Raw genomic sequence first — 12,381 nt, forward strand, 5'->3', positions numbered from 1 at the left:
GCGGCGTATTTGTTAGGAGGAGTGGAGCAAGCAAAATCCATCCTCTTTATCTTTTGAAATATATGACGAAAGATTCTGTAGGCTTGACTAACTTAGTTACAATCATCAGCGACGCTCTTAAACACGTCCGGATTCTTCGATCAGTAGCTGATGATTCCAGCACGTCTCAACGAACGGTGACACATTTTCTCCAACGAGTCATCAACAGTCTTACAGGAAAAATTGAACTATCAGCTACACAAGTAGCTGCTCATCTACTGAATATGCCTTCTGTCCTGAGTACGACAACACACTGCTTTTGTTTTGTCCGCACCGCGATCACTTACGTGAAGAAAAAAAACAGAATATGGAAGAAACAGTTCAAGACTCGTCGTCCGATGATGAAAACGATGAGGATTCCAACGAAAAAGATTTGGTCGGCGAGGTTAATCGACTGCCCTGAGAAAGATGACAACGAGACTAAAAGAATTCCATTAGGAGACTGCGAAGAAACGATTATTCCACAAAACGTCGGTGATTCATCAGAAACACCACGATATGGTAGTGATCTAGTTTACGTTATCAATGGAAAACCAACTCCATTGTCTCACCACACTCACTACGCCTTCCGAAATGTGGATCTCCAACACCTGTCTTACTACGAGTATACTGGAATCATCAGCGTAGTAATCATCTGTAATCATAGCATAGACGGAATGTCTCCGTCGCATAACAGCTCATCATCAGTAAATGACGATCTCGTTCTCACCGATTCTGCTGATAAGATTTCGACGTCAGACAAAAAAGGTCGGAAAAGAAATGATACTTTTGATTTCGATAACAGACATCCACTACACGCTACCCACACTCAACGATTGCGATCGCTCCAACAAACACCTGTTCTTGCTGAGGTCCGCCTCCTCGCTATCCCGGACCGCGTTCTTTAAAGCTGAGTAAAAATTGGTTTAAAAAAGCAGACCAGTATGCTTACTACATTATGTCCACGTTTTGCCCGTGGAATGTTCAAACCCTGCTTCCGAACTTGGATCCTACGTGGATGGGTCTCGGAGAATTTATGAGGCAACTCAATGGTGATGGAGGAAAAAGAGCGCCCACATTTCTTGAGCGTTCTCGAGACAAACTCATTCAAAATGTGACGCAGAATTTGTCGATCAACTCCAAAAACAAAAGAATGATGACGGCATGGCAAAATAAAAGCAACACTCCTCCTCAACACTGGAACGGAGAACCTGACTGGTCTGGTGATTTTCAGCAACGCATCAACAAAGAAGAAGCGCCCTAATTTATGGATCAACATACAAAAGATCAAGCAGCAAAAGATATCGACTCTCTCCGTACTGCCTGCGGTGTAATCGACGAGGAGAATTTAATCGATCAAGCTCGACTTGATAAAGCTATGTCAGATTACATAGACAACTCCTTGACAGCATTTGACAATCTTTTCGAAACAGGGTTATCAACGGGAGAGAAAAATGCGAATAACTACCTGCTCCAAGTTTATTTTCACGATCCTAACTTGCCAACATACAAAAGCATTCAATCGGAATTGAAACAAAATTGAATTACAGAATCTTGTACAACGCAAGAAAAAGGTCAAAAGGCGTTCAATATTCGTGATCCCCTTACGAAAACAAGTCCTTACAACTGTCAACAACAAAGATTATTGGATCAAATGGCGACTTACTTGAATGAACTGAAAAGCGATCTTAAACCGCTGCAAAACTGGTGCTACTATACGGTGGTCCCAGAGTCGGCAAAACACATACCATCATTGCAGTACAGCAACTGGCGGAATCTTTGGGCGACGGAATCGTCATATGTGCCCCGACTGGATCCGTGGCCGCTAACATTCCTCACGGCCAAACAATCCATTCTTTGTTTGGATTTAGGGTGGATCCTTCCGATATGACGACGGACGCCAAACTGTCACTCATGAAGTTGCTGTCACTTATACAATGAAGTTTATTGAAGATGTAAAACGTCACAACGTAAATTTAAACTAACGATTAGTCATTTGTACCCAAAATGCATAATTAGGCTGTCTGGATCTTCTATTTTGGGGCCTAACTGTGATTTTGTCTGGTGATGCTTATCAAAGGCAGCCCATAAAAGCAAAATCATTATTTTGCGCCGTGGTCGATCAACGCAACCTAATGCACTCTGCGTCACCTGAAATACGCCCATCAACGGTCGGTGCAGAACTGTTCTCTCGTTTCGTTCTGGTTGAAATTACAGAACAAATGAGAACTGGGGACACGGATCAAATGGCACTCATTTCACAATTGCGTGACCCACGCTTAACCCAACCAGTTGACGACAAAGTCATTCAAACATCGACCGAAAAACAACTAACCGTAACAGATATTATCAAGGATTCGGAGTGGGCGTGTGCACCAATCGTTGTCACGCTGAACGAAGTAAGAATCTCCCTCAATTACCATATGGCTGTCCGCTTCGCTAAAGTTCGTCGACTTCCTATCATTATTTGGCGCTTGCCCATTTCTGGAGAAAGAGCAACCAGCATGAACATAGAAGAAATCGAGCAGCTATACAAACAAGAACGTGGACTGTTGGGGTTTTTTTTTTGCTGAAGCGCCAGGATTCCTAACTCAAAACATCAACCCGACTAAAGGATTGGCCAACGGGACATCAGTAACGTATGAGTCCATTTCCTCCAATGAGGACGAAAACAAAGACGACATACGATTAGCTACGCTACAAATAGTCACTGCTCGACCAGGAGAGGTAGTGGTATTACGGATAAATCCTTACACCATCAACGTTCACGTTCCAGCTGCAAATCCAGAAAATTGGCCCGACATAGAAAAACTTATTTCTGGTCGAGTAGTCCTGCCAATATTGAAGCAGTCCAGAGGAAAGAAATTAAAAGTTACAGCTTGCAATATGCATCAGTTAGCAGGAAAATATACGATAACACGCCGTAGAATTGGCTTTCACCATAACATTCCAAAAAATACAAGGGAAAACCCTTTAAAAAATTATTCTGGATTTGAATTGCGCACCAACGAGACCCATCCACTTCGACACCTTTTACACCGGAGTATCGAGAGTCCGTCGAAGCTGCGACGTGAAAATTATGCCAATCCCTCCTAGTCTCACTTTACAACATATAAAAAACTCAAAACAGAGCTTAAACTAATTTACTGGCAGCATGACTTTGAAGAAAAAAAAGTCTATTTTACCCGACCAAATTTACTTAACTAAAATAACTTAACTTAACTATACTTAAGTTACTAAGCGGGACCAAGCCCGAGCTATGCGAGGCCAAATAGGGGTTTTGGGCAGGTACAGTAATGGAAGAGTAAAGTAATAAAGTTAAGTTAAATAATTAGGTTAAATCTATACTCTATAAAAATATAAGGAAAAATGTGGGAGGAGTTTTGGGTCTCTAGAATGTGCTCATCCTGTGATTGGCTGTAAGTTGCCGCCGGCTACTGGCTAAGGTAAATGACGGGATGAGGCTTTTGGACTACTAATTCTTGGATGCAGTAGACAAGGTTTTGATTGGAAATTGCTGTTTCTAATAAAAATAATATAATTTTTTAAATAATATTCTTTTAACTTTAAGAAAAAATAGTCAAGTGAATCCGAAACATGTATTTATTCAGAAAACATCAATAAATACACAACATTCAACCAAAGGGCAAAGGCATACTTTTATTGACGTGTTGATGCTGCCATCTTTTCTGATTGCTCTAAAGCAGCTCGCCGGCATCTTAGTAGATGAGCATGTTCCCTGGCCATCCCAACTAACCTCTCCATTGTAACGGCATGATTTTGGGCCCTTTAAAAATTTTAAAGTTATAGATTTTTGAAACGAGAAAGAGGTAAGTTTTTTAAGATAGCTTAGTGTATTAAGAAATGTTTTAAATAATTTTTTTTTATTAGTTAGTTAGTTATTATTATTTTTATAGTTTTTTAGTTAGTTATAAATTTCTTTTAGTAAATTAATTTTTTTGAAAGTATCGGTCTCTTGAAATTCTAATGTAAATTTAACACCAAAAACCAAGAAACCAGCAATTTCTATAGATCAAGTTTTCAAAATACAATCTTTAGTTGTGTTATTAATGAAAAACAAGGAACGGTCTCTTGAAAATTTTCTCTTCCTTCAATACTATAGGTAATGCAATTTTAAGAGGCCGTTCCCTGCTCTTAAACTCTAACAGAACTAAATGACATTTCTAAAAAGGAAGAGTCAGTTGAAGTTGTTAGTTTTCTGTTTTGATTGTTGATTTTATTCATTATTTCAAGAGACCGTTCTTAGATTTTCAGTATTAACACATCTAATTAAGATAGAAACGGTCTCTTTAAATTGTGAAATGAGTTCTACGAATAAAACAAATCAACAATTTCAATAGACCGTTCCTTACAAAACACATTATTAATTCATGTAATTAATGAGAAATAAGGAACAGTCTCTTGACTTTCACTACATTTTCATTGTGAATAGGAATTTTATAAAAGAAATAAAAAAAAGAAATTTTTAAGTTTGACGTATAAATTTTGACTGTATCATGTTAGTTTTTGAGGGAACGTCCCTTTTTCTTGACAGTTAACACAGCTAAATCATATTTTGTGAAAGGAACGGTCCCTTAAAATTAAGGTAAGTAAATACAAGTAAGTAAGTCTAAATACAATTTTGATGGACCGTAGGAAATAATTTTGATTTAATTGAAATTTTCTAAGAATACTTACATTTGCACAGCATTCCTCGCTTCTTTATTTTTTTTCTCAAGCTCATTTAAGATGGAAATAGCTTGATTTTCAGGTAATTTCCTGTAACGTATTAATTCTGCAGCTTCCTTTTTTCTTTGTTCCTCTACATTTTTCTTCTTTTTGATTTCTCTCAACATATGCTCTATTTCTCGACTTTCTAGATCTATTTTTCTTTTTTTTTCTTTTAGTTCATTTTCCAGTTTTCTTTGTTCATTTGTAATTTCTTCTTTTAATTCTTTCTTTGTTTCTTTGGTTTTATTTTGGTTTTCATTCATTTTAGGTGTTTTACAAACTTCCTCCGAGTTTACTTCAATGCTGATTTCTCCAATTGAGTCGGTCACAATATATTCGTTATTATCTTCTGTGAAAGGTATTTGTGACAATATATTATCAATAATACTTTCGTCATCAAAATCATCGATCGAAACATGTTCCTCAGGAGAAGAAATTACTGTTTCAAAGCTTTGAGACGCCATTATTGATTTTTTTTTTTTTCTATATTCTTAGTAAAAGATGCTCAAATTCGCGCCAAAATTCATTCCCTCTATCGTGTAGTTTTTTTATGTCACGCCTCATGAAATGATTACTAGATGACGCGCTGGAACGCTCTTGAAACAGGAGACAAGATAATTTACTCTCAAGTTCAATAGAATTGGAGATTGATTGCTTTCTGAATACCTTATTCCATTTAAATAAATTCAATTTATTTCATTTGCAAAACTTAAACAGTATTTATCAATACTATTAATTGTCACTCAAACTTGCTGCTGATAATCATTTGGGTAAGTATTATGTTAGCCTACTAATTATATTTTAGATTATATTTGTCTTAAATATCTATTATACTGTGCATCAAATTTTTGGAACGCAGTCAAGTTATTTTTTTAATCAAATATGAAAATGGGCTGTGTTTCTAATAACTATTGAGAATGTTCCTTTTCCAATAGTAAAACTATGATTATGGTAAATCCAGATTTGAATTATTGGTTGACTGCGTTCCTGAAAATAAAGAGATATTTTCCTTTTTTCTGCCCATATTCATTGATTAAATTACTAATAAGAGATGGTCTCATAAATTTAAAGAATGAAGTCCAGTTATTATTTTTAAGGAACATGCCAATATTGAAATATCCTCTCAAATTTCTGGAACGCAGTCACCAACTATCATTTCAATAAGTAAATTAGACATTGGACTGCGTTCTTATAAATTTGAAAGACTGTTTCTTTTCAATTTGTTTTAACTTGGAAAAATAATTTATGTAGCAATTCATTAAATGGACTGCTTTTTTGAAAGCTGGGACAATATGTTTTATATCTTTTTTTATATAAGTTTAATTTTTGGAAATGGAACGTATTCAACTTCTTTCTCTCAAATTTTGGAAACGCAGTCATTACTTTTTATTTCAAGAAGAAAACTATAAATTAAACTTCATTCCAATAAATTTATCATTTTATTTTCTCAAGTTTATGGAACACAATAACTATACTTCATCTAAAAAAAATTAAAATTGGACTGCGTTCTTATAAACTTGAGAGACCGTTCCTTTTTCATTAGCTTAGATAATAGCATACTTCATTTAGATTTAAGGTTATTAATTGGACTTTATTCTTCAAAACTAAAAAATTGTTTCCTTTTGTACACTTATATATTATACTGAAATAATTGTTATAATTGAACAGTGACTTAAATTTCAAGAACGCAGTCCACTTTTTATTTTATTGTGGAATTAGAGAAGATAGGAACGGTCTATCAAATTTTGGGAAACAGTCATTACATTTCTTTTTTAAATGAAATAATATATTGGACTACGCCATTACTAATGTGAAAACTGTTCTTATTTTAACGTCGCAATGAATAAAAATTTTGTGATGCTTAGATATTTAAATTTTTACATTTTTATGTTTTATAATTAAAAGTAGATGCTATTTACGAATAAATATATGTTTAAATTTTTTTTCTTTATCCATATTTTATTAACAATGTATTTTATTTCCAATTTTTGGTATTTTTATGTAAAGAAAAATCGGTTATTGGTGCATTAGCGGCAGTTCCAATACTACTACAAAGGGTCTGGATTTACGTTTCCAAAGTAAGGTAGTATTCCAACATCCTTTCCTTTCCCCACCCATCGCGTCAACGGGTTAAATCAGCACTGGAGAGCTAACTTTCTTAGTTATCACCTTCCTTTTACCTTACTGACAGGTTATTAATGGCCTGCCGCGAAGCCATACGGTACGCCAAGGCTGGGAGTTCAATGGCAGAGTGAGGTAAAAGCAAAGGCAGCTAATAGAGATATAGCAACGGTGCTGGTCCAGCGACGTGCGTGTTAGTTATTTATTTTATAAGTTTTAGTCATCGTGAAATCATACGGGTAACTGACGTAAAGTGCCGTAAGGTCGAATGGCTTTTAGTATATAATAGATTGCTAAGGTATATTAAAATTCTTTAAGGTTATTGTAGTCTTTTCGCTGTTTTTTACGTGTAATAAAAGTGTTTTAGGTTTTTTTGTGTCAGGTTTCATAAAAGTGTTTTAGGTTTTTTTTAAATGTCAGGTTTAATAAAAGTGTTTTAGGTGATTTATGTGTTAAATTTTAAGTTCCGATAAAAGTGTTTTAGGTTTTTTTGTGTCAAGTTTAATAAAAGTGTTTTAGGTTTTTTTTGTGTCAGGTTTAATAGAAGTGTTTTAGGTTATTTATTTGTTAAATTTTAAGTTCCGGTAAAAGTGTTTTAGGCTATCCTTGAATTTTTTTAAAATGCCGCCAAAACGCACCTCTCTTACCGAAGAACAAAAAGCAGCAAAAAGTCTTAAAATGCGTGAAAAAAGAGCTGCAGAATTACCTGATATTAGGGAGAAGAGATTGCTGGATGTACGAGAACGAAATAAAGTGAAAAAACAAAAATTTCTATCAGAAAGGCAAGATAGTCAGGAACCACGATTGGACGATCAAAAAAATGCCTGCAATATTGGATCTTCTGAACTGACAGCCGCCACGCGTGTGAAGCATAGCTTAGAGCTTCAACATGTTTGCGACAACGAAATAATGAATGAAGCGGAAGGAAAGCAAGAAGCTAACAGACAGCAAATGAGCGAGGCTCAGAACTATGCAGAAATTGTTATTGTAGAAACAGAAGAAGAGCAACAACATCGTTTGGAATATTTGGCACAAAATCGAAGTAATAAAGTAACGAAAACTCACCAGGTTGCTCAGAAACTATTGAAGAACGAAGATTCTGTTCCTGTTCATCACTGTGGGAAAATGGATGAAATTTGTAATTACTGTGGCGCAAGACATTTTAAAGGAGAAAAAGCGTCTGATCGAAAATTCAGCATTTGTTGTTCAAAAGGAAAAGTCATTCTTCCTCCTCCTAAAGATTGCCCTGAATTGCTTTACCATCTGTTTACTAACAATCATCCAAAATCACCACATTTTATTAAAATGATAAGAAATTACAACAATGCTCTTGTCTTTGCATCAATCGGAGCACAAATCGACCATCTACCAGGTCGAGGCCCGTATTGTTTCCGAATTCATGGACAGATGTATCACGATACAACAGCCGTTCGATACCAAAACGAAGACTCTTTAAATCATCCCGCTCCGAAGTACGCACAACTGTACTTCATCGATTCTACTCAAGCGAACGAATTTCGGTCAAATAATCCTGCTAATGGTCGTTGTGACCCTTTTCTGATGGCGCAATTAGATTCTCTTCTTCGTCAATGTAATCCCTATGCTGTCGTGTATAAAAACATGAGACAAATGGAAACCGAGGAGGATCTTCTTGCTGAAATGGAGGGTAGGATACCCATGGAAATTGGAATGATTATCCATAACGATCGTCGGACACAGGATGAAAGGCGCTACAATAGCCCGACCGCGGAAGAAATAGCTGTTGTTTTCAAAAGCATTGATGGGGCTCCACCGGAAAATAGAGATATACGCGGTCATCTCCTAATTCCACAAAGAGGAAATCGATTCATTCGAATCGATACCCAAAAACCAATGTGTGATCCAATGACCTATCCGCTCCTATTTCCCAATGGAGATAATGGCTGGGATCAAAACATGATTCACAGTAACCCAGCTATTTCAAACCACTGCCAAACTAATGAAGACAATAGCGGAAAAGAAAACATGACTGATCGTGAAGCTCAAGTTGTAAGGGATGCTGCAGAAGATACTGGATCAGACGCTGTAGAACCGGAACTGGAACCGGAAGATTCCCTTGATATAGACCCTGATGCACCTGTACTCAGAAGAAGTAATCGTCGGTCAAGAATTACACAATGCGAGTACTATAGTAGTAGAATGTCGATTCGTGGATACTTCAATGCTGCTTTATATGGTGGTCCTCTCACTCAGCAATGGATAGTTGATTCGTACGTTAAAGTTGAAGCTAATCGAGTGAAGTATCTTCAGACTCATCAGGCAGATCTACATGTCGCACAGTACAATGGACTTATGGATTATTTGAATACTCGAGCTGAAAGTGAGAAAATGACAGTCGGAACATCGGTTATTTTACCATCATCTTTCATTGGAAGTCCAAGAGCCATGAAACAAGGGTACCAAGATGCGATGGCTATTTGCGGAAAATTTGGAAAGCCGACTTTTTTCCTTACTTTTACATGTAACCCGAAATGGCCAGAGATCACCGACAGCATTGAAGCTTATCAATTTCCATCTAATAGGCCAGATATTGTTTCAAGAGTTTATCAATTGAAACTAAAAGAACTAATAAAGGACATTCAAGAACGTCAAATTTTGGGGATTATTGTTGCAAGGATTCATGTCATTGAATTCCAAAAGCGCGGTCTTCCCCATGTCCATCTACTAATGTGGGTAGATGCCAGTGACGTTCCAATGACTGAAGACGATATAGACAAGACTATTTGTGCTGAGATTCCGGATCCAGTTAAGAGCCCAAGACTTCACAAGATTGTAATGAGCAACATGATTCACGGTCCATGCGGAAAAGACATTAATCGCAATTCTCCTTGCATGGATGGTGACATTTGCACAAAATCTTTTCCAAAACCGTTTGCGGAAGTAACGGTTATCAACGGAAATGGATATCCTACTTATCGGAGGAGAAATACCGGTCGCAGCTACTCGCTAAACAACAGCAGCAGCAGTCATCGAGTGGATAATAGCTGGGTCGTCCCTTACAACTCTTACCTTTCACTAAAGTTCAACTCACACATCAATCTTGAGTTTTGCGCGTCCATTACCAGCATTAAGTATATTTTCAAGTACATATACAAAGGACATGATTGCGCAAATATTCAGATAAGCAGAGGAGAAAATCAAGAAGGTCAACAACGCATTGTATGGGACGAAATAACTACTTTCTTAGACACGAGATATGTCAGTGCCCCTGAAGCCTCTTGGAGAATTTTCAAGTATCCACTTTCTTACCGTTCACACGCTGTTATTCGACTTGCTATCCATCTTCCTCAAGAACAATCAGTTTTTTTTCATCCAGGAATGGAAGAGCAAGCAGTAATGAATTCTGCCTCACAATTAACTACTTTAACTGCTTGGTTTAAATTAAATTCCACTCATCCACCAGCTAGGTCTTACTTTTATCGTGAGATTCCTCATCACTTTTGGTTTGACAAGACCGCCCGGAAATGGAAACCGAGAAAAAAGAGGATTAACGTCATTGGCCGCATTTATTCCGTTACCGTCAAGCAAGTCGAAAGACACAGTCTACGATTGCTTCTTATCAATGTACCTGGTGCAACCAGCTTCGAATATTTGAGGACAGTCAACGGGATCCTGCATCCAACATTCAAAGAAGCTGCCATAGCAAGAAACCTTTTGGCTGATGATAGCGTTTGGGAACGAGTGATGGCGGAAGCAATCGAATTTGAAATGCCCGTCCAATTAAGACAATTGTTTGTCAACATTTGCGTTCATTGCTCTCCAACAAACGCTCGGGTACTGTTAGACAAGAACCTTTCATATCTCATGGAAGATTTTACGAGACGTGGTCATGAAGATGAAATTGCGAAAAACCTTGCGCTGAAATGTATTCAAGATATGTTGAGGCAAAGTGGTCACAATCTTGAAGAATTTCAATTGGAAGTTCCTGATTTTCAAATGATTCATCGACTGATTGAAGATGGAGAAGATGATAGCTCGGACGAAATGCGTGCTCGAAAGAGGAGAAGAGGAGAACTAATGGTTGCTCAGCTGAACGTGGAACAGCAAGCAATCTTTGACCGTGTCATGACGTCCGTCAATGATAACGTTTGTTCTTCTACAAATCATCAGTATTTTTTGGATGGACCAGGTGGTACTGGAAAAACATTTCTCTACAATACACTCATTAATGTGCTTGAAGGACAAGGAAAATCGGTTATTGCTGTGGCTTCAACTGGAATCGCTTCAATTCTGCTGTGTAATGGGAGCACTTACCATTCTCGCTTCAAAATCTATCCTCCCATCACGGAAACAACAACATCAAAAATAGAAGAGCACCATATTGAAGCAAACAACATAAGGAAAGCCAGTCTGATTATCATTGACGAGGTCACTATGATGACGGTACATGCACTAGACGCCATCGATGAACTTTTAAAAAAGGTTACGAAAAAGTCAGTCGCTTTCGGTGGCAAAGTTCTGTTGTTGGGAGGAGATTTTCGTCAGTGCCTTCCTGTCATTAAACACGGTAACAGGGTAAAAGTTGTTGAATCTACCATTAAAAGCAGCGGGACTTGGAGTGAAATTTTTAAGTTCCGTTTGACTCGGAATATGCGAACCGCGGACGATAGTCTCGAATTTGCTAACTGGCTCATTGAACTTGGAAATTCAGCTCATTCAAGAACTGCAGGTCTGGGACCAGATGCGATAGAGATACCTCAGGACTTTCTTCTTAATGAACATTCAGAAGAGTCATTGGTGTATCATGTTTTTGGTAACCCCGAAAATCTACTGCATTCAGAAACAGAAGAACAAATTAGCAATCGGGCTATTTTGTGTCCTAAAAACGACGACTGCTTAAAGATCAACAATTACATCATAAGACAGATGCCAGGACACCGACGAAGGTATGCCAGCATGAACTCAATTGATTCGGAAGACCCAGAGGAAATTGCAAATTTCCCAACCGAGTTTCTTGACACCTTAAAGGTATCAGGGATACCACCGCACATTTTGGAACTAAAAGTGGGTGCAATAATCATCCTTCTTAAAAACATCGATTCGCGTCAAGGGCTGTGCAATGGAACGCGTTTGATAATCAAAAGTCTAACGGACAACCTCATTCATGCAACCATAGTTTAAGTGAGCATTAATTAAGTGTAGCAGCAGGAAAAAATAAAGGCCACAATGTCTTTATCCCACGAATGAATATGTCCCCCAGTGACTGCGATCTTCCGTTCAAGCTCATAAGAAACCAATTCCCTGTGCTTTTAGCTTTTGCTATTACCATCAATAAGTCACAAGGACAGACGTTCGACAAAGTTGGTATCCATCTTCCTGAACCAGTATTCAGCCACGGACAATTATATGTAGCATTTTCCCGTGCCACTTCTCGCGCAGGAGTAAAGGTCCAATGGATGGTAGGACCAAAGCAAGGGAAAATGCTAAAAGACGAAAGGGTTTTTACACAAAACATTGTGTTTAAAGAAGCTT

General features: G+C 37.5%; 1 protein-coding gene and 2 pseudogenes across 1 annotated transcript; all 3 read left to right on the top strand.

The window, feature by feature from the left end:
• The first annotated feature begins 346 nt into the window (after window positions 1-346).
• LOC116931287 lies at window positions 347-2,055 on the top strand (annotated as a pseudogene).
• A 185-nt stretch (window positions 2,056-2,240) lies between these two features.
• Window positions 2,241-2,995, top strand: LOC116931289 (annotated as a pseudogene).
• A 4,553-nt stretch (window positions 2,996-7,548) lies between these two features.
• Window positions 7,549-12,030, top strand: LOC123475709. Its single transcript, XM_045178705.1, has one exon. It carries the CDS (start codon window positions 7,549-7,551, stop codon window positions 12,028-12,030), a length of 4,482 nt encoding a protein of 1,493 aa, XP_045034640.1.
• The last annotated feature ends 351 nt before the right edge of the window (window positions 12,031-12,381 follow it).

This window comes from Daphnia magna, linkage group LG9, assembly GCF_020631705.1.
Source record: "Daphnia magna isolate NIES linkage group LG9, ASM2063170v1.1, whole genome shotgun sequence".
Lineage (NCBI taxonomy): Eukaryota > Metazoa > Arthropoda > Branchiopoda > Diplostraca > Daphniidae > Daphnia > Daphnia magna.

Bases quoted from the DNA above. Each gene is read 5' to 3' on its own strand.
- LOC123475709 (XM_045178705.1), top strand. From the start codon at position 7,549: ATGCGTGAAAAAAGAGCTGCAGAATTACCTGATATTAGGGAGAAGAGA.